This window comes from Capricornis sumatraensis, chromosome 3 (genome assembly GCF_032405125.1).
Source record: "Capricornis sumatraensis isolate serow.1 chromosome 3, serow.2, whole genome shotgun sequence".
Taxonomy (NCBI): Eukaryota; Metazoa; Chordata; class Mammalia; order Artiodactyla; family Bovidae; genus Capricornis; species Capricornis sumatraensis.
The window spans coordinates 170,603,639-170,625,074 of NC_091071.1; the positions used below are offsets into that span (position 1 = coordinate 170,603,639).

At 52.3% G+C, this 21,436-nt stretch overlaps 2 protein-coding genes across 2 annotated transcripts; one reads left to right on the forward strand and one right to left on the reverse strand.

Moving 5' to 3' along the window:
• Positions 1-211: 211 nt before the first annotated feature.
• Positions 212-2,846, forward strand: KDF1 (keratinocyte differentiation factor 1). Its single transcript, XM_068969541.1, has 3 exons — positions 212-1,250; positions 2,109-2,183; positions 2,738-2,846. The coding sequence occupies exons 1-3, from the start codon at positions 212-214 to the stop codon at positions 2,818-2,820; spliced, it is 1,197 nt and encodes a 398-aa protein (XP_068825642.1). The 3' UTR covers positions 2,821-2,846.
• A 3,572-nt stretch (positions 2,847-6,418) lies between these two features.
• Positions 6,419-20,231, reverse strand: NUDC (nuclear distribution C, dynein complex regulator). Its single transcript, XM_068968037.1, has 9 exons — positions 20,058-20,231; positions 17,655-17,732; positions 9,923-10,126; positions 9,767-9,832; positions 8,927-9,046; positions 8,659-8,853; positions 7,318-7,401; positions 7,106-7,224; positions 6,419-6,679 (listed from the first exon to the last, which is right to left on the reverse strand). The coding sequence occupies exons 1-9, from the start codon at positions 20,136-20,138 to the stop codon at positions 6,628-6,630; spliced, it is 999 nt and encodes a 332-aa protein (XP_068824138.1). The 5' UTR covers positions 20,139-20,231; the 3' UTR covers positions 6,419-6,627.
• Positions 20,232-21,436: the final 1,205 nt, after the last annotated feature.

Below are 21,436 nucleotides of genomic sequence, written 5' to 3' on the forward strand. Positions count from 1 at the left end.
AGGTTAGAGCCCAGAGAGAATTTCCTGTTTGGGGAAGCAAGGGGACAGGATTCGTGACCATACTTGGGCCCATCCACATCACAGACCTCAGAAGCCAGAAGTGGGAAGCTCCTCAGGTCTCAGCGCAGGCACGTGTCACAACCTCTGACCCTGTCTCCCTCCTGGCCTCTCCCTCACAGGCGTCTGGCTTCAGCAGACCATGCAGTGAGCCATGCCCCGCCCCGGACACCCCCGCCCATCATCCGGGCCCCCACGCTTGGGACCTTGGGAGCGGCCCACAGAACTATGCCTGGAGACCTACGATGAGCCACCCCGGGCCCCACCGAGCCGCCGCACCCGCAGACCAGACCCCAAGGACCCCGGGCACCACGGGCCCGAGAGCCTTACGTTTATCTCTGGCTCTGCCGAGCAGGCTCCCGAGGCCCCTGCCTGCTGCCTGCTCTGGCGACCGTGGGTGTGGGACTGGTGCCGGGCGGCCTTCTGCTTCCGCCGCTGCCGGGACTGCCTCCAGCGCTGCGGGGCCTGTGCACGGGGCTGCAGGCCCTGCTTGTCCTCGGGGGACTCCCCTGAAGGGGCTGCCGAAGCCAACTGGGTCAAGGAGCACAACGGCGTGCCCCCCAGCCCTGACCGTGCACCTCCCAGCCGGCGGGATGGCCAGCGGCTCAAGTCGGCCATGGGGAGCAGCTTCAGCTACCCTGACGTCAAGCTCAAAGGCATCCCGGTGTACCCCTACCGCAGCACCACCTCCCCCGCCCCCGACGCGGACTCCTGCTGCAAGGAGCCACTGGCTGACCCCCCGCCCATGCGGCACAGCCTGCCCAGCACCCTCGCCAGCAGTCCCCGGGGCTCTGAGGAGTACTACTCCTTCCACGAGTCGGACCTGGACCTGCCTGAGATAGGCAGTGGCTCCATGTCCAGCCGAGAGATCGACGTGCTCATCTTCAAGAAGCTGACAGAGCTGTTCAGCGTACACCAGATCGACGAGCTGGCCAAGTGCACCTCAGACACTGTGTTCCTGGAGAAGACCAGTAAGATCTCGGACCTTATCAGCAGCATCACCCAGGACTACCACCTGGATGAGCAGGACGCTGAGGGCCGCCTGGTGCGCGGCATCATTCGCATCAGTACTCGCAAGAGCCGCGCCCGCCCGCAGACGGCAGAGGGGCGCTCAAGCCGGGCGGCCGCCCCAGCTGCGGCTCCCCCAGACAGCGGCCACGAGACCATGGTGGCCTCAGGGCTCAGCCAGGATGGTAGGTGGGGTGCACGGCCCGAGGGGCGGAGTGGAAGAGGCTTTCGCCAGGGAGGGTTACACTGGGCTCTTTGGCCACTGTGGATCCACCCCTCAGCTGGTCCCAGCTCTTTCTCCACCTGGTTCTCCAGCTCTCTACATTCCCTCACAGGTTCCTTCTGTCCCCCGCTGCTACCTGCCAGAGGGGCCTCCAGGCCTAGCCAGCTAGTCTGGTTAACAGGACCCAGGTATCCATATGAATTTGGACCTCTGACCTGTGCTGGCCTAACCAAACCCCCCATCCACCATTGTACAGACAGACGCACATACCCTCTGTGTCACTTTTTAAACATCATTTCTCTATACACACACACACACACACACACACACACACACACACGATGTTTCTCTGACCCAGCGCACACGCACACACAAACACATACTCCGTGTTGTTTTTTTAAACGTTTTTCTACACACTCACACAGACACAGACACACACGTTTCCCTAACCCAGCACGTGTGTGCACGCACGCACACACACACATGCACACAAAATGTTTCTCTAACCCAGCATGTGTGCACACACACACACTCCATGTTGCTTTTTAAACATCATTTCTCTACCTACACACAAACGATATACGCACACCCTCCATGTCACTTTTTAAACATTTCTCTACACACACACATATGATGTTTCTCTAACCCAGCACACATACACACACACACACGATGTTTCTCTGATCCAGTGCATGTACACACACACACACACACACACACACACGCGCGATGTTTCTCTAGCCCAGCCCAGGGCTAAGAAGTGGGGAGTGAGATTGAAAGGACGTGATAATGACCACTGCCCCTCGTGTTCCCTCCCTAGAACTCACGGTGCAGATCTCCCAGGAGACGACTGCAGATGCCATTGCCAGGAAGCTGAGACCCTATGGAGCCCCAGGTTTGGTCCTGACGTGATGAGGAGTGCAGAGAGGAGAGGGGACAGCCCTTGCGGCCCCCAACCTGCCCCTCTCCCAGCTTCCTCCTGGGGTGGGTGAGGATGGGATCAGAAAGGGAGGAGAGGCCCGAGCAGCCTCTTACCCTATCCCCGTCCTGCAGGCTGGCTCAAAGATTCCGCTGGGAGAGATTCAGGGGGATGCCCCTGAGCCAGGAGGCGGGCAGGTGCCCAGAGCCTGAATTGAAACCCCAGTCACTGGAGAGGAAAGTGGAGGGCAGGGGAGGCGGGCACCCACCGGTGCTGAAAAGGCACCCTGTGTGGTCCCTACTGCTATCTTCTTGGCTTTCACAAGCCCCTGGAAACAGGGTCATTCCCCTTTACAGGGAGCAAGACAGGTTGAGAGAGGTGAAGAAGCTGAGTGGCTCAGCCAGCCAGGATGAGCCTGACCCAGGCTCAAGTCCCCCTCTGCTTCTTTTCAGCAGGTGTTCCCTGCCCGAGTGCTTTGCACGAGCTCCTCCCCATCTCTGAGCCCCTGTTTCCTCCTTCCTCCCCCCCAGGATACCCTGCCAGCCACGACTCATCCTTCCAGGGCACCGACACAGACTCTTCAGGGGCACCCCTGCTCCAGGTGTACTGCTAACCCTCGCCAGGCCCAGTGCTGCCACCCCATCCGAGAGAAGTATAGTCTACAGCATGAAGAGAGGGACCAGAGCCCCGCTTTGTGGGAGGCAAGGCCGTGAGCCCAGAAGCAGTGCCCACTCTGGCTCCTCCCGCCTTGGCTGAATGGTTCCCGAGCCACATGCATTTCACTGGGCTGAGGTGTCCACGTTCCCCCGGGGTCCCCTGCTGGCCTGGCCCCTGCCTGGGCCTGTTGCTTCCTGCCCAGTCTTCAGGAGGCCTGGGTCATGGAAAGCAAAAGCTGAGGAGGGGACTTCTGGGATTGAATCCCGACTCCACCCCCATAACATGCTCCCCCTGTAACATACAACCCATAATCTATCATGCAGTCCTCCCCGTCCCCAGGACAGAGTGGGTAACAGCTCAAAGAAGCTTGTCTTACATGTATTGAGTTTGAGGGCAGGCAGGGCCTCTGTTTGGAACTCTGTGGGCAGTGCCCACTCCACGTTTTGTTCTGTTGAGCAGTTAGGTTCTTGGCTGGTTGTTCTACATACTAACGTGACCATAGTACAAACTTAATAGAGATCTGTCTGCTCATCTTGGCCGTCATGCTGTCCTTTCTGTCGCATTTGCCTGACTGCTGCCTGGAGCAGGCCACACAGAGCATCCAGCCTGGCTTAGTACCGTGGGGTTGAGGTCAGAAGGCTAAACTGAGAGCGGTAAGGCCCATCTCTCAGACTCCTCACGTTGAGTTCCAGATCGAGACAAGTGCAGGGTCTGTACCTTAGAAGGATTTATCAAGTGGCTTCTGTCATGGTTGAGAGGTCCGTCTAGGCAGGCCTTTTGCCCCAATTCACTGCCCACATGTGGCCGCTTCTGGCCATCCTTGCAGCTTCCTCAAACCCGGCCCCCACCCACCCCGCCTCAGGCCTGCGGCTCCCTCCACCTCTCCCTGGAGCCAACAGCACCGCGGATCCCTGGTGTCTTCTTAGGGCGGGGTCATTCTTTCACAGGGGCTGAGGCTCAGGTGCATTAAGGAGTTGAGAGGGTCACATACTAGTAACTGTGGCTGTGTACCCAGAAGCTGGCCTCTTGGCACTTTTGCCCCCAAGCTGGCAAACTGACCCACTTGGGGTAGAAGCCAGATCCCCTGTATGGACATCAGTGCTCAGCTGGGTTCAGAAAAGTGAAAGTGAAAGTTGCTCAGTCGTGTCCGACTCTTTGGGACCTTGGCAAGCCAGAATACTGGAGTGGGTAGCCTTTCCCTTCTCCAGGAGATCTTCCTAACCCAGGGATCGAACCCAGGTCTCCCACACTGCAGGCGAATTCTTTACCAGCTGAGCCACAAGGGAAACCCAAGAATACTGGAGTGGGTAGCCTATCCCTTCTCCAGGGGAATCTTCCCAGCCCAGGGATCAAACCAGGGTCTCCTGCATTGCAGGCGGATTCTTTAGGCTCCTGCCACTCCACACACAGGGGTGTGTCTGTCCTCAGTGAGACCAGAGCAGGCCCGCCGGCCAAGTCCGACTGATAAAGCTAGGTGTCCGGGGCTCCTCTCTGCCCCACTTCACCTGCAGCCGCCCCCACCGCCCTTTCTCCTGTCCTCAGGGGCACCCTTGGAAGCTGACTAGACAAACTGTTTGTCTGTTCAGTTTCCTATTGGACACACTGGATGGTCCCTGTGGCCATGACTGCAGGCTCAGTACCAGTGACACAGCTGGCCCCCTCCTTAGGCTCTGCTGTTCCATCCAGGTTGTGGCCCTCTGTGATTGAAAATAACCACAGCCCAGGAATTCCCTGGCAGCCCAGTGGTTAGAACTCTGCACTTCCACTGCTTCCCTGGTGGCTGAACCTATCTGCAAAGCAGGAGACCCGGGTTCAATCCCTGAGTCAGGAAGATCCCCTGGAGAAGGGAAAGGCAACCCACTCCAGTATTCTTGCCTGGAGAATTCCATGGACAGAGGAGCCTGACGGGCTACAGTCCATGGGGTCACAGAGTCAGACATGACGGAGCAACTTGCACTTTCACTACAAGGGGCACGAGTTAACCCCTATCAGGGAGCTAAGATTCCACACGCCATGCTGCATAGTGTGGCCACCAAAACAAATTTTTTTAATGGTGAGGAAAATGACTATGGGGCACTGGAGCCCAGGGATATCACTGGACAGAGCAGAGTCATGCTACAGCCCCTCCACCTTAGCCTTGGCCCTTGTCGCTCAGTATGTCCGACTGTTTGCCACCCCGGACTGCAGCACGACAGGCCTCACTGTCCCTCACCATCTCCCAGTTTGCCCAAGTTCATGTCCATTGCATCGGTGACACCATCCATGTTGTCCCCTTCTCCTCCTGCCCTCAATCTTTCCCAGCATCAGGGTCTTTTCCAGTGAGTCAGCTGTTTACATCAGGTGGCCATAGTATTGCAGCTTCAGCATCAGTCCTTCCAGAGAATATTCAGGGTTGATTTCCCTTAAGATTGACTGTTTTGATCTCCGTGCTTTCCAAGGGACCTCTCAAGGGTTGTTTCCAGCACCTAAGTTTGGTTCTCTCCCTTTGTTATGGTGCCCCTCTCACATCCATACATGACTACTGGGAAGAACGTGGCCTTGACTGTACGGACCTTTGTCAGCAAAGTGATGCCTCTGCTCCTGAGTACACTGTCTAGGTTTGTCATAGCTTTCCTGCCAAGAAGCAATCTGAGAGCTTAGAAAATGGGCCTCTGGGGCCAAAGTTTTTTTGAGCCCCATTATCCAAGCTCAGCCTTAGGAACCACTACTGGCATTCCCAGAAAAAGGGGTAAAGTTTGATAAACAGACAAAGCCAAATACTGCATAGCTGAAGTCTTTAACAAGCTATTCTGATGCCAAAAGGACACATACGCGGTGTCCTAGTAATTCAGGGGTCACCCGTGGCTCATAGGGCATAGCACCCTGGGCAAGTGAACCCATTCGTCTTGTTACCATAACCTCTATGGCACTCTGCACTGTGACCTGTACTTCCTGCCAAAGCGGGGCAAGGGTCAGCTCTGGTGGCTGGACTGGGGCAAAAGTGAACACCTCTCCAGCCTCAGTGGCTCACTTCTGAGAAGCCCTAAAATCTGCAAGGGTCCAGGTCAAAGACACCCAACAGGCTCCGCTGGGCTTCCTCCTGCCTTCCCAGCCAGATCCCCGCCACACAAAGCCCATCTGAGGCCTAGGCGGTGCCCCAGGCTTTGCTGCTGGCTCTCTGCCTCTGGGGAGTAGTGTACAGTTTTGGAAGCACTTGCTCCAGGACTAGGGGACAGACCCAGTGCAGTGGCAAATTGCCTCAGAGATGAAAACGGAAATCAAGTCAGGCTGGTCTGAAGTGCTGCTGAGTCATGGGCCCCTTGGAGAATCTGACATTGTTTGATGCCTATAACCAACCCCTTTTGTTCAAAATCATACACAGACTAAAAGCCTTGTCGGAATCCTCTATTGAAGTAATGAGAAACTGAGCCCAGGGAGAGGCAAGGACTTGCCCTAGATCACATGGCAGAGCCTGGGTGAGCAGTCAAGCCCCCAGGTCACAGCAGCAGTCCTAAGAGGCCTGAACCCCAGAGAAAGGCCAGAGGGAAGAGAAGACGTGAGTGGAATTGGGTAAATGGTTTTAATGTGTAACAGCAGGCCAGCTGGGGAGGACAAGACCCCCCCAAGGCCCCAGCCCTTCTCCCATGATGGCCTGGGACCTGTGTGTGCCAGCCAGCCCCGTGCCTGCCCTGGCCCTGCGGCCCACCAGTCCCAGGGAGGGTGGGAGAGGAAAGTGGGGAGCCGGGAGCTCAGCCTGGAGAGTTCAGGGGAGCAAACACAGGGGCTAGTTGAATCTGGCCTTGGAAAAGTCCATCTCTGGATGCTGATCCATGAACCTGCAGAGACAAAGCAGGAAGGTGAGACAGGCCATCCGTCTCCCTAAATCTGTCCCTTTCTCTCAGCCTCCAACATGAGGTCTCATCTGTTTACAACTCTCAGCAACCCGGAGCCATGCCAGACAGGAGTGGGGCCCCCAAGGTCTCCCCAAGGCTGGATGCTGAGGTGCCAACACCGGCACTGCTTTTTCTGTTGGTGACTGTGACCGCCTGTTACCCTTTCCTATCCTGTGGTGGCCTTGCCCTCAAGATGACCTCAGTAAGTGATTAGGGGAGGCAAGCCAAGGCTATAAAGCCATAAACTTGGCTGGCTCATCCTGGAAGGGGCGGGGCAGCTCCTGTGTTCTGCTCAGTAAACAACTGCTGCTGTCACCCAAGTCCCAGCCGTAGACACCTCCCCCAAACCCCCATCTCTGCATCGCTCACTTCTTCAGAATCTCCTGTTTCTTCTGCTCATCAGAGGTAGGCAGCCCCATGGACTTCTGTCTCTGGTCGTACATCATCTTCTCCACCATGCTACGGGTCTCACTGTCCAGGTCTGACAGCTGGGGGCAGACAGTGACAGGATGGGTGAAGGCCTGGGGCCACCCAGGCCCCAAACCTCCCAACCGCAGCTCCTCCAAGCAGCCTGGGCTCACCTTGGAGTTCTCGGGGTTGATCTTCTTAGTATTGATCTCGGGGTCACTGGATACCAAGCGGCTCCACCACTCCATCTTGTTAATCTGAGAAGAGAAGGGCCACCCGGGGACGGGTGGTGGCTCACTCTGGACCCTGGTGACCACCCCCCAGCTCTTCCAGAACCAAACTCTCTCCCAGCCACATCCTGCATCAGGGACTTACGAGGCCTGAACTGGGACCTAGGGCAGATAGGCAAGACCTCTGCCCTCCCCGGTGGCTGGGGGAGACAGACACGGAGACAGTCAGCATGATAACGAAAAGAATAAAGTGCAGAGGGAGATACTCATCCAGGTGGAGGGAGAGGTTCGGATGACACACATGGGCTGGGCCTTAAACGACACGCGTGAACCACGTTAAAAAGCAGGGAAGGACATTCCAGGTGGGAGGAAATGCAAGGGCAAGGGCACAGAGGGGTGAGTGAGAGGCAGCCAAGGGGGTCAGGTAGGCTGGGCCAGGCAGTACACGCCATGGGACTCTTTCCTTGGACCCTGGCGCTTCACAGAGCCCACGTTCACTTACTGGGGTCTGTATCCCAGTTCTCTGAGAGGGGAGAGCGGAGGCTTCCAGAGGGGCATAGTTTTCTACATCTGGTTCACTGTTTTCCCTCCAGCACTTAGAACAGTCTCTGGCATGAGTAGGTGCTCAAGTATTTGCTGAACTGAATGCTTGTATTGATACAAACCTAATGGAGGGACTTCCCTGGTGGGTCCAGTGGTTAAGACTCTGAACTCCCAAGGCAGGGGGCCCAGGTTCGATCCCTGGTCAGGGAACTAGGTCCAATGTGCTGCAACTAAAGATCCCACATGCCACAAGGAAGATCCCGCACATGGCAACTAAGACCCATGATAAAAATTCAGACCCAAAATAAAAACCAGAAAAAAACCTAATGGACCTGGAGAAGGAAATGGCAACCCACCCCCGTATTCTTGCCTGGAAAAGTCCATGGACAGAGGAACCTGGCGGGCTGCAGTCCATGGGGTTACATGACTGAGCATGCGTGCATGAGGGTGGAGGGAGATGGGCTGGTACAAATAAGCTGGTAGAACAACAACAAAAACCTAAGGGAAAGGAAAAGGCTTTGGTACTAAAGACAACCCTGATCCTTAACTCCACCCTCTTCTAGAGCAAAAGTTGGGCAGATCTCTTGGGCTGCCCTTTTTCTGATTCTAAAATGTGACAGACCTACTATCAAAGTCTTATTGTGGGGATGAAATAAGATATGCCCATCAGGCCCCCAGCAGGGCCCCCAAGTTCAGAAACAGCCAATCAGGACAGAGGGCAGGGGGTGGGGCCTTTCGCACCTTCTCCAGATGCACCGTCACCACCTTGCCGTCCTCGATGAGCCACGAGCTCTCCTCCACCTTCACCTCGTTGTAGAGCTCCCCGTCCACGATCGCTGGCTGTCCCTTGAGCCCCACCCGGAGATGCCGCCGCTGGATGTCCACCACCACGTCCTTCCCCTTCAGCCGGAAGTTCACGCGGAAGGGCACGGCCAGCTGCACGGGGCAGGAGCAGTCAGGCGACACCCCAGGCCAGCACCCTCCCTGCCGCCCCAGCCCCCGCACTCACATCCAGCTCCGACAGGGTCTGGGTCCAGCGGTAACTGGGCAGGTCCGCCCCGTTGCCGAGGTTGGGCTTCAGTTTCCCTTTGTCCTTCTCATCCTCCTCCTCCTCGTCTTCCTCGGCCTCCTGCTCACAATTGAGGAGCTCAGCTACTTCCCTGACAGAACCCCACTGGCTGGCACAGCACATACAGCCACAGACAACACAGCAGACCGGGTCCCTGCCCAGCCCACGGCCCACTGCGAGGCAGAGGTAAAACCTGTCGGGCTCTCTGCCGGCTCTGCTGAGAGGGGCTCAGATCGGGAGAGTGTGGGGCAGCTGAGGGGAGGCGGCAGTCAGAGACAGACCCCGGGGACCCAGCCAAGGGACCTGGGAAGGAAGCCCAGCCCAGAGCAGGTCAGCAGGCGGCCGCCAGCAGAGCTGCTCCAAAGGAAAACCAGCCTGCCAAATGGTCAGCTTCGTTCTTCCCTGTCCGGAAGGAGGGGACCCAGCCTCAGACTAGAACTTCTGAAGAGCTGAAGGAATGCCCCCAAGGATTATGTGGGAGCAGGAGGAGCCCTGAGAAGAACATGCCCTGGGCGTGTCAGAGAAACCCACCGCAGACCTGAGCCCACCCTCATGGTGTCCGTGCAGCGCTGCCCATCTCTGTCTCTCTGGCTTTCCTGCCAAGGCTTAAATTAAGCCAGTGAGCTTTGGAGTCTTTTTTTTAACCCCCTTTGGTCCAGTGTGGGATCCTGGAGTATGAGGAGGATTCCCAAAGCTAAGGGAACGGTGGGGTGGGCCTTCCAGAGAAAAGGAGTGGGTGAAGAGCTCCGGAAGTTCCCAAACCCCTCCAGCCCATCTCACCTGCTTCCCTGGTGAGCCAAGACTGCCATTCTTGAGCTGGGCCTCCTGATTCTCGGCATCCTTTTTCTGTGGCAAACGGGAAAACAGCTGGCAAGAGGGGCCCCAATTCTAGTGTCCATGGGAGTCAGGGGGCAGGGGAGGGAAGCCCATTCCTACCTGGTCAATTTCCAGCTGTAGCTTCTCAGCCTCCTCATCAGTCAGTTCCTTGATCTGGGGCCCGGAGGTCTCTGACTTGGCCTCCTTGGCCAACCTGGCTGCCCGCTCCGCCTTCTCCCGCCGCTCAGTCTCCTGCCGAGCTCGCTTCTCCCGCCGGGCCTTCTGTGCCAGCTGGTTGTGGTGGTTGAAGGTCTGTGTGATAAGCTGAGGAAGGAAGAGAAGGCTAAGAGGCATCGGGGGAGAAGACACGTTCCAAGACATGAAGCCAGTCCCATCTCTGAGTGCCCGGGCAAGGCACTGCACTTAGAACCTCAGTTTCCACATCTTTAAAATGGGATTTAATACACATCTATCTCATTGAGTTGTAATGAGAATACCTGCAAAATATCTGCTTCAATAAATAGCAATCACTTTAAAAAAAAAGGCAGTCCAGGGAATAAGACCCAACACTGAAGTTGGACAACCTGCATTCTAATCCAGGCTTTGTCACACACTAGCTGTTTTATTTTTGGCAAATTACTTAACCTATTAATGGTGTTAATGGGCTTCCCTGGTGGCTCAGTGGTTAAACAATCCACCTGCCACTGTAGGGGATGCAGGTTCGATCTCTGGGTTGGGAAGATCCCCGGAAAGCTTCAGAGTCCTTATCAGCAAGGGTGAGTCCCTACCTCGCAGGAATGTCGGGCAGACCAAATGATAAGTGCTTTGAAAGTCCTTCATAGCAGAGTGAAGCTGTCAGGAGAACTCCAGCCTCAACCCCTCTGAGAAGCTTTTCCTCAGCTCTCAGGCCAGAAAGAACATTCTGGAGGGAAAAGGTCAGCATCTTCCTCCCCTCGGCCTGTAAGCTATCAATTTCAAATCCATCCTCTCCCATGACGCCTTCCTAGGATGCTTCTAACCTGCTTTGTGCTAGCTGCCCGCCTCTGCGGCCCAAAAGTGACCCCTCTGTGGCCTTGGACAAGGAAACAACTTTGACCTTTCTAAGCCTCAGTTTCATCAGCTGTCACGAAGACTGCATATGACACTTGTCAAGAGATTGGCACAGTCCTAGCCACAAACCAACTGCATATGAACTGCTGGCTTCCCAACACCCCCTGCCTGGCGGAGGCTAACCCAGGGTCAACTGGTGGAGAAGCACCTTCTCTGCTATGAAGATAATGACAGGAAGAATGGTTACACCTCATGTTTTACATCAGAAATTCCTGAAGTGTGGTTCCCTGATCCCTAGAACATGTTGGCATCACCCAGAATTTGTTAGAAATGCTGACTCTCAGGCTCTACTCCAGGCCTACTGAATCAGAAATCCCAGGGGTGTGGCCCAGCAATTTGCACTTTTGACAGGCCCTCCTGGCCAATTCTCATGCATACTTGAGTCACACCTACATCTGAGATCCTGGCCTACTCCTTCTGCCTGTGCGACCCTGAGGTCATCTCTCTGTGCTTCTCTCGTATTATTTCTAAAAGCAGTCTTACATAGCTGTTCTTTGCCTAGAATATCCTTGCCTCTACTCTCAGGTCACCTCACAAACAGCTTCTTATCCTCCAGGACCAGCTCAAGTGTCTGTTCAATTTCACCTCTTCTCCTTTGGCAGACTCAGGAATTTACCCAACTTAAGAAACCCAACTCTGTGTCAACCCACACACCTGGAGGAGCCCTCACAGGACACCCGCCACATGATCAGTGGTCAACAAACCATCTTTCACGCATCTCTGAGCCAGAGCTCGAGGGAAATGGATCTGCAAGAGTTGAGGGGAACCACGTGGGGCCAGGGTCACCGAAGTCAGCCATGGGCTCCTAGGCCTAGGGTTCTGCCAAATGCCCTGCGGCCTCTCATTCACTGGGTGCCAATGCTTCCTGTTACCCTCAAACCTCCAACTTCATGCCACATTACAGTAGCTCCATACTCTTCGAGGCTAAAGGGTACCAAAAGCACCCCGAAACCAAATGGGTTAGCAAAATGAGGTGTGTATAAGAAAGAAATGAGCCACCTGAAGGCCACTGTGCTGTCTACAGAAGGGGTTGGTCATGGCCCAATTGCGCCAGCAGAGGCTGTTCCACTCTAATCAGGGAGACCTTGAACTCAGGCCACCTGCTAACCAGTGGCCAAGGGAGGCAGCAGCGGGCCGCCCCATCTCCCAGCTCCAGTGGACCACATCCCATTCGTCCTGTTCCTTCCCAGCTCCTGGAGGGCAGATGAGGGCAGAGCTGAACCACCAGGCAGGGTCAAGGCCAGTCACAGCAGCCTCTGACCCCTCCTCCCAGTCTCCTCCCACCGGCTTTACCCGGGCCCAGGCCCAGGCAGAGACCCCCACGAGACTGTAGCCTACTCAGGGTGCCAACTGGCAGGCTGTCAGAGTCGAGCTTCTGTCACTGGACATGTCTTTGGGAACCAGGGCCCAGCAGAGTGAGGAAGGGGTGAGGAGGGCTGGGAGGCCCCCAGAGTGTTCGGTGGGCACACCTGAACACAGCTTTCCCTGACCTAGCCTGGGTGACAGGAGAGTAAAGAGTGGGTCCCACCAGACTGGCCAAGGAAGACTCCTGAGAGATATTTAAGCTAAACCCAAAGGCACGAGGTCCTGGACCTGACCATGGACCTGACCATGGGGGGAACACGTCTGAGGGAGAAGACCCATTCCTGTTCTAGAACTTCATATAAATGGACTAAGTCAGTATGTGCTCTTGTCTGTCTTCCTTTAGGAGGCTGAATAATATGTATGTATGTGTGTGCTCAGTCGTGCCCAACTCTGCAACCCCATGGACTGTAGCCTGCCAGACTCCTCTGTCCTTGGAATTTTCCAGGCAAGAACACTGGAGTGGGTCGCCACTTCCTCCTCCAGGGGATCTTCCTGACCCAGGGATTGAACCTGCATCTCCTGTGTCTCCTGCAGATTCTTTACCTGCTGAGCCATCGGGGAAGCCCAAATATTATACTACAAGGATATATGACATTTTGTTGATTCATCTATCAATGAATGCTTGGACTGCTTCCAGTTTTCAGCTCTTTTGAACAGTGCTGCTATGGGTGTGCAAATCTCTCTTCAAGATCCTGCTTCCAGGGCTTCCCTGCTGGCTCAGTGGTAAAGAACCCACCTGCCAAGGCAGGAGACACAGGTTTGACCCCTGATCCAAGAAGATCCCACATGCCACGTAGCAACTCAGGCCATGCACAACCACTGAGCCTGGGCGCCAGAGCCTGGGCACCGCAATTACTGAGCCCACGTGCTGCAACTATTGAAGCCCACTTGTCCTAGAGACCACGCTCCGCAGAAAGAAAAGCCCCCACCACGAGAAGCCCATGCTCCACAACTAGAGAGTAGCCCCCACTCGCCGAACGAGAAGAAAGTCCACGCAGTAATTAAGACCCAGCACAGCCAAAAATTAAAAAAAAAAAAGAGATTTTGCCTCTGATTTCAGGGGGTAATGGGATTGCTGGATCACATGGTAGCTCTGTTTTTCAATTTTCTGAGGCACTGCCATACCGTTTTCCACAGCAGCTGCACTATTTTAAATTCCCACTGGTAGTGCACACAAGTCCCAATTTCTCTACAACCTTATCCAACACTTGGTGTTTCTGGGGGTTTCCAACAGAATCCATCCTAGTGAGTGTGAGGTGACAACATTTCACCGTGGTTTTGATTTGTCTTTCTCTAATGACAAGTGATATTGAGCATCTTTTATAACAAAAAAGAACTATAATTTGCTTTTACCAGCAATGTCTGAAGAGTACCCTTTTTTTCCCACATCCCTGTAAGCAATTAAAAAAATATATTTTTGTCAGTTTGACCAGAAAAAAAGGGCATCTTACTGTTTAGTTCATCTACATTTCCTTGATTACTACTGAATGTAAGCATCTTTTCATATGCTCCTCGTGGAATGGCCCATTTTTCCATTTATCCTTTTTCTGTCAACTTACAAGAGTTCCTGCATATTAAACTGACTCCTAAATTTTATCTGTCCTCTGCATTGCATTTTCCCCAGATCTATTGTTTTTCAAATGACTCTATGTCATTGTGTCTCTTCTGCCACATTTTCTATATCTGAAGAGACAGACAGCTATCTTTTATTCTATAGCTTCCAGGTTTCTATCCTTGCTAGGTCTCTTCCACACAAGGTTATATAGTTTCCTAGCTTTCCTTACTAAGCTCTTCTTGATCTGCCAATTTATTTTTAGATATGAGTACAACAGGCTTCCCAGGTGGCACTAGTTGGCAAAACAGGAGACGTAAGACACACAGGTTCTATCTCTGAGCCAGGAAGATCCCTTGGAGGAGGGCATGGCAACCCACTCCAGGATTGGTGCCTGGAGAATCCCATGGACAGAGGAGCCTAGCAGACTACAGTCCATAGGGTCGCAAAGAGTCGGACACAACTGAAGTGACTTAGCAAGCATGCACGTATGAAAGAAACAGATGGTTTTACACTTTTGGTGCTTTACAAAGAGCCAGTTGTAATAGCACAACTTATTAGATCATCCTTTGCCTATGAACTGAATTGCCATACTGGACACATCTTAAAGTTAGACTTTTTCTGGGTTCCCTGTTTCACTAGTCTATTTGTCTCTTCCTATGTCAATAACATATTGATTTGATCATTATGGCCTCTATGCAAATCCATAATGCCTAGCTTCAAAAGCTATAAAAACTAGTGTTTTTGTGTTTCTCTAAATTTGAAGCATGAAGGTATTTACAGTCTTCCTATCTTGGCATAAACATGGATATACACTTCTCTGCAGAAATATCAATGTTTCATTACATTATGCTGCTCCTGACCCCTGGACTGGAGTAGAGTATATTATATACAGTATATGCATGTGAAAGTGTTAGTCACTCAGTGGTGCCTGACTCTTTGCAATCCCATGGACTGTAACCCACCAGGTTCCTCTGTCCATGGAATTCTCCAGGCAAGAATACTGGAGGTAGTGGGTAGTGATTCCCTTTTCTGAGGGATCTTCCAGACCAGGGATCCAACCCAGGGTGTCCTGCATTACAGGCAGATTATTTATCGTCTGAGCCACCAGGGAAGCCCAAGAATTCAAGTTCACAGTCCCTTTTTTGAACCTATTGGGGCCAGATGTGTTTTGGGATTAGAATTCTTTTGGATTTTCGGAGGCAAAACAGTGCATATTTAACCCTAACTCTTTTTATCCTCACAACAGCCTTGTGAGAGAAAGATTATCCCCTCTTCCGGGGGCGGCAGAGGGGAATGAGGCTCAGAATGTGATTCATCCAAAGCATCTGTCAAGCAGGGAGAGGGGCACACCAGGATTCAGCCACATCTGCCTAGCTCCAGAGAACATGCTCTCAACCAACACACTTGGAAAGGATTCCTCTGGTAGCCCGGTGCACAGCAGGTCAACACAAAGGAGTTACTGGTGTTACAACTGGAGACCAGTTGGGAGGGCTGGATAGATTTCTGCCTGCCTGAGAGTCCAACCAACCTCTTGGGAAAGAGCTGACTAAGGGAACAAAAAGGCAAGGAGCATAACAGAGGGACCAGCAGACGTCCAATACAGAATAGCTGCCATCATCCTTGTGATACGCCCGAGACACCACTGCTCAATACTGTTCATCTCTCTCCCTTCTGCCTGCTACCTCACTCAACCCTCATACTGCAGGCATCTCTTCCTCAGCGTCTTCCCTGAGTGCTCAACCTAGGTTAGTCACCATTTTATGCTCCTAGGACTTCTACCCAAACACCCACCACTTCCTCACAGTCTTATACATATTAATTAAATGAGTGAATGCTGATATTTTATGGTGAAGTCTGGCCCACAGAAAAACAGGAGGTGCTAGCGCTAATACAGAAAGCATATTTGAGCCAAAAAGGGTCCTAAAGGTCAGTGAGTCCACCTGCTTCTGCTTGATGGGTGTGAAGATGAAAAGGACCAGAGAATTGGTGGGAAATCAGCCAGGCCCCACAACTAGACCAAGAACTCAGGACTCCTACTCCAGGACCATGTCCTTACTACAGAGTAGCCTCAGATGAGGCATATTATCAAGCATTTCAGCTGGTTAGAACTCTGAGGCCATAGAAAGCAGTTTGTAAAATGTCTCCTTTTGGTTATTATGTCTCCTGTTTAACTGAAAACAACTGTCAGTTTTCACAGTTCAGTGAAATGACATCTTCTTCATTATTTATGAATCTTCAAAAATATAACTACAACCTAGGGAATCAGAAGACATTCAGACTCTCGGAACCTGTACCATAAAGCACAATCCTCAGGGATCACCTAACAGCAGTCAGAATGGCTACCATCAAAAAGTCTACAAATAATAAATGCTGGAGAGGATGTGGAGAAAAGGGAACCCTCCAACACTGTTGATGCAAACGTAAACTGGCGCAGCCACCGTGAAGAACAGTATGGGGGTTCCTTAGAAAACTAACAGGAGAGCTACCATATGATCCAGCCATCCCACTCCTAGGCATGTATCCAGAAAAGACAAGAACTCTAATTTGAAAAAACATGTGCACTCCAATGTTCACAACAGCACTACTTACAATAGCTAAGACATGAAAGCAATCTAAATGTCCGACAGATGAACGCACAAAGATGTGGTGTACACACACACACACACACACACAGAGGAATATTACTCAGCTATTTAAACAAATGAAAATAATACCATTTGCAACAACATGGATGGACCTGGAGATGATAATACTAAGTAAATTAAGTCAGAGAAAGACAAATATTGTATGATATCACTTATATGTGGAATCTAAAAAAAAAATGATACAAGTGAATTCATTTACAAAACAGAACTAGATTCACAAACATAGAAAATAAACTTATGGTTACCAAGGTGGGGGGGTAAATTGGGAATTCGGGATTAACAGATACACACTACTATATACAAAATACAAAAAACAAAAAAACAAGGACCTACTGTATAGCACAGGGGACTATATTCAGTTTCTTATAATAACCTATAATGGAAAAGAACCTAGAAAAGATACATACATACATATATATATATATATATATGAGATAGACAATTAAAAAAAAAACCACCACCACTATTCTCAAATATGACCCTGAACTTTGGGTCACAGAATCCAAGAAGACTAGGATTGGCTGGCTTTGAGTTTTCCTATACCTCTGTCTTTTAAGCTCAATTTCTAACATTTGCCTACTCCCATCTCTCAGTGAGGTAATTAGATAAAACCTGGGCTTCCCTGGTGGCTCACACAGTAAAGAATCTGCCTGCAATGCAGGAGACCGGGGTTCAATCCCTGGGTTGGGAAGATCCCCTGGAGAAGGGAATGGCTACCCACTCCAGTATGCTCACCTGGAGAATTTCATGGACAGAGGAGCCCCGAGGGCTACAGTCCATGGGGTCGCAAAGAGTCGGACACAACTGAGAGACCAACGCTTTCACTTTCCTCAATGGAGAAAAGGAACCAAGAAGCGTTGTGTAAGGGGCAGAAAGCAGTTTTACAAGAGACTCTGGTTCCAACCCTGGCTCTCCCATAACTCAGCTCAAGACTAACTCACACCAATTTTCTCATTTGTAAATGGGGACAGTAACAGTTAAAGGACCATGGGGAATAGGGGAGGTAATGCAGTTGGCGAGGTGAGGGGCTTTAATAAAGGATGGCTTGCTTCCCTTCCCCGACTCTTTGCCCCTGGCATTTTACTTCTGCTAACAGTTATTAGTATGCCAAAGAAGGGCAGGTCAGCTCTTCTGGAGAAACAGAGCTGCCCAAAGGACACTGGCCCCCATCACTCACCTTTTCCGCCATGCCTTCTTCTCCTCCAACAAAGAAGTCTGTTTTGCGTCGAAGGAAGCTGAAGAAAGTGTTCACCAGCTGAAAGGAGACAAAGACAGAGGCTGGAGAGATGCCATATTGGGGGCCCTTCAACTGCACAGAAGCAAACTCTCTTAGGCTAGGAGGGAACCTGAGACTAGACTGTTTCACCCCCGGCCTCTCAACTGAGGACACATCCCCCTACAGGCCCGGGCTTTGTCACTCCTGCCAGGAAGCCTAAACTAACTTTACTCAGATCACTTGAAAGGCAGATTTCTCATTTCTTTTTATTTTTGGCTGCACAGGGTCTTCGTTGTGACACACAGGCTTTCTCCAAGCTGTGGTGAGCAAGGGCTGCTCTTCATTGTGGTGCACAGGCTTCTCACTGCAGCAGCTTCTCTTGGGGAGCATGGACTCTCAGGCATGGACTCAGCAGCTGTGGCACACAGGCTTAACCTTAGGCACTCCATGACACGTGGGGCCTTCCCAGACAAGGGATCGAACCCGTGTCCTCTGCACTGGCAGGCCGATTCTTAACCACTGGACCACCAGGAAGTCCCAGATTTCTCACTGTCCTGTGTGCATGTGTATATATACTTCACATTTTTTTGTGGTGCCAGAGGCAGCCTGAGGATGTGGGCATCTAGGGTTTGAAACACTTGGGGCCCACCTTTCCTCTTCACATGGTAAAAAACCCATCCAGAGTGGCACTGGCTGAGTTACTAGGGCAGAGCTGGAAGAAAGGGAACAAATGAAGCCATTTGAAAGAAAGTTCAGACCAACTAATTATGGCTGGGTAGCCAAGTGGTTTAAGAACATCAGTCTGGGTATCAAGACTGATAGACATGAGCTCTGCGACCTTAGGAAAGTTTCTTAACTCCACAAAAGAGAAACAGCAGCAGGACCTATTTCCAGGGATATACGTGAGGATCCTTGGTGAGAACCAAAGGAAGTAAAGGGGGTGAGGTCCCTAGCAGTGTCTGGTCCAGAGCAACAGACACTCTGCGGGAGAGTGAAGTCCACATTGCATGCACCATGAACATCCTCAGCACCAGACCTGACTCCGAGTACATGCTCAGTAAACATTCTGATGAACGAAACGATCTAGTGGTGACCTAAGGTTAGCATCTACAACTAAGCCCTTTTATTTGCCCAAGAGAGTGGTTCTAAATCCGATGCTAGATTTTATCTCAATGGTTTCAATTCCTGCTTCTACACACTTTTTTCAGTTTGCTCAAAAATGAATACACTCCAAATCCAGTTGTGTCAACAATTTGGGGAGGGGCGGGGAGAGGGAGCCTTTCACATCCTTAAATTAATAGTACTCTTCCGACCTCAAAGGGCTTAGGAGTCCCTGGTCACCACGGGTACCCACCTGAATGAGAACCAGAATGGAAAGCTCCAAACTTTTGTCCCCAGAGAGACACAGAACCTGAAATGGTCTGTGGAAAGCACACACTGGCCTAAGGATGCTGGTCCCCTCCAGGTCAGGAGCCTGTTGGATGATCTCGGGCAAGTTCCTTCAGTGTCTTTAATAAGAAGACAGATCTTGACAGGCTTTTCTACCTTTTGAACTTTTCCATGGTTCAAAACAATTCCAGGACCTCTTCTAAGTTGGTCCTTATCCTTTATCCACTCTGTGTTACTGGGTCTGGTCACTATGCAGGAAATTATGTTCCTGCACACATCAATCATTCGAACAAATACGTGTTGACTGCCCAAGCCTGGTTACTGAGAATTCCTCACTGTCCCTCCCTTCAAGACACTACTCTCCTACAAATTCAGGAAATATAAGGATTCCTAGCTGTGTCTCAAATAAAGAAACTGAGGCTGGGAGACGTCGAAGGGTCCCAAGTTGGTAGGTGCGTTGTAGAACAATCGTGAACATAGGCCTCCTGTTCCCCCATTCAAAGAGCACGTGTTAATATCGCCTCCCACTCTCACATTCTTTGGCTAGCTCCAAGTCTCCGTACAGGCAAGTCGTAATGTTTAGAAAGATGCATCCCAAGGGATGCTCTTCGGGGGCGGCCACCAACGAAGAAACGGAGCCGAAAGCATGTGGCGGGGGCGAGGGGGGTGGTGGATAGGGGGGTAAATCCCCAAACTCTGGGGCTTTTCCGGAGGCGGGTGCAGCGACGCCGGAGCTGCAAAGGCAGAAACTACTGAGAGGTCCCAGTGGGGACCAGGCCTGGTACGAGTGAAAGCCCTGGTACGACTAGGCCAGACCGGAAGCTCGAGTGCAGTAAGAATGTGGAGGGGAATCCCAGAGCCCGCGAGGCCCAGGGGTGTATCTCGGCTTCTCGAAGGCAGAGAAGGACGGAGAGAGCGTGGCTGGGGCCTTCCCCCGGATAGGCCGGGCCCAGCCAAGTCCGCGCGGGCCGTTACCTCCTGCACGCCGCCCTCGTGCTGCTGCGCCATGGCCAGCAACATGCCGTCGAACCGATCTTCCTCCTGCTCCCCGCCCATCGTGCTAGCTGCTAACCACGGTCCGAAACCCGAGCTCCGCACTGGCGTCCCGCGATCCCCGACCCTTCGGATCGCGTCCGGTCCAACGGCTCCAGTCCTCCGCCTTCCGCAGCGGAGCCGGAAACACGCAGGCGCCGCGCCGCCCAGGCCCACCCGCTCACTCTCACGTCCCGCCCCGCTTCGAGCCTGCGGCCATTGACCACGGCGCAGATAGCCCGCTTTGTCGGCCATTGGTCGACCTGCTGAGCCAATCAAAGAGCGCGTTCCTGAAGCGGTGGGCGGAACGGAAGGCCCCAGAGTTTGGTGTGAGTTGCTATGGTTACCAGACGCTTTTTGGAGCCTTCCAGAAAGGTCTGGGCACAAATCCGGCTAGGTTGGAACTGAAAAAAAGGCACAGACTTTGTTCTTACGCCTTGGCCGTGACTTCCCAGCTTGTGGAAGGGTGAAGTGGGAAATGTTCTTAGTTATCTGCTCTAACGCTCCCATGGGTCAATCGAGACCCCAAAAAAGGAGAATGGACTCGCGCAGAGAGCGGTCTACCTCCGTCATCATCACATGCTCTGTATAAATTGTGCAGTCGCAGGGGCCCCGGACTTAGAAGGACTCTGTGATTGGATTAATCCTCTTCTGCTGCAGTCTGAAATTTTTGAACAAGAGAGCCCACATTGTCATTTTGCACTGGTCCCCGCAAATTATGTAATGAATGATGATTCAACCTCACTTCTGTTAATGTGTGGGACAGGTGCCAGTCATCGAAGGCCAACCACTTTACTTTTTCATTGAATTTCATCGTCTTAGTCTCTTCAGGGATTCTACTCTTGTTATTATTCTTTTCTAAATCTCCAGAATCACAATTTTCTTTCTTCTGGATTATCCCCTTCAACTTACATTTAATTCCACTTCTATTGTATGCTCCCACTTTCGCTTCCTGCTACCCCAATTTTCAATTCTCTTTCACACCAAAACTTGAAAAGATTGCTATACGTGTTTCTCCACTTGATCGCTTTCCATGACTTGCCAGGGGCGGTGGCCGGGAGGAGCAACCCCACGTCCAAGGAGCGGTGGCTGCTCTGGCACAGGAGGGCCTAGAGGAGCTATTCCACCTTCAAGGTCAGGAGGGGCAGCGGTGAGGAGATACCCCTTGTCCAAGGTAAACAGCAGCTGCTGCGCTTTGCTGGAGCAGCCATGAAGAGATACCCCACGTCCAAGGTAAGAGAAACCCAAGTAAGACAGTAGGTGTTGCAAGAGGGCATCAGAGGACAAACACACTGAAACCATAATCACAGAAAACTCGTCAA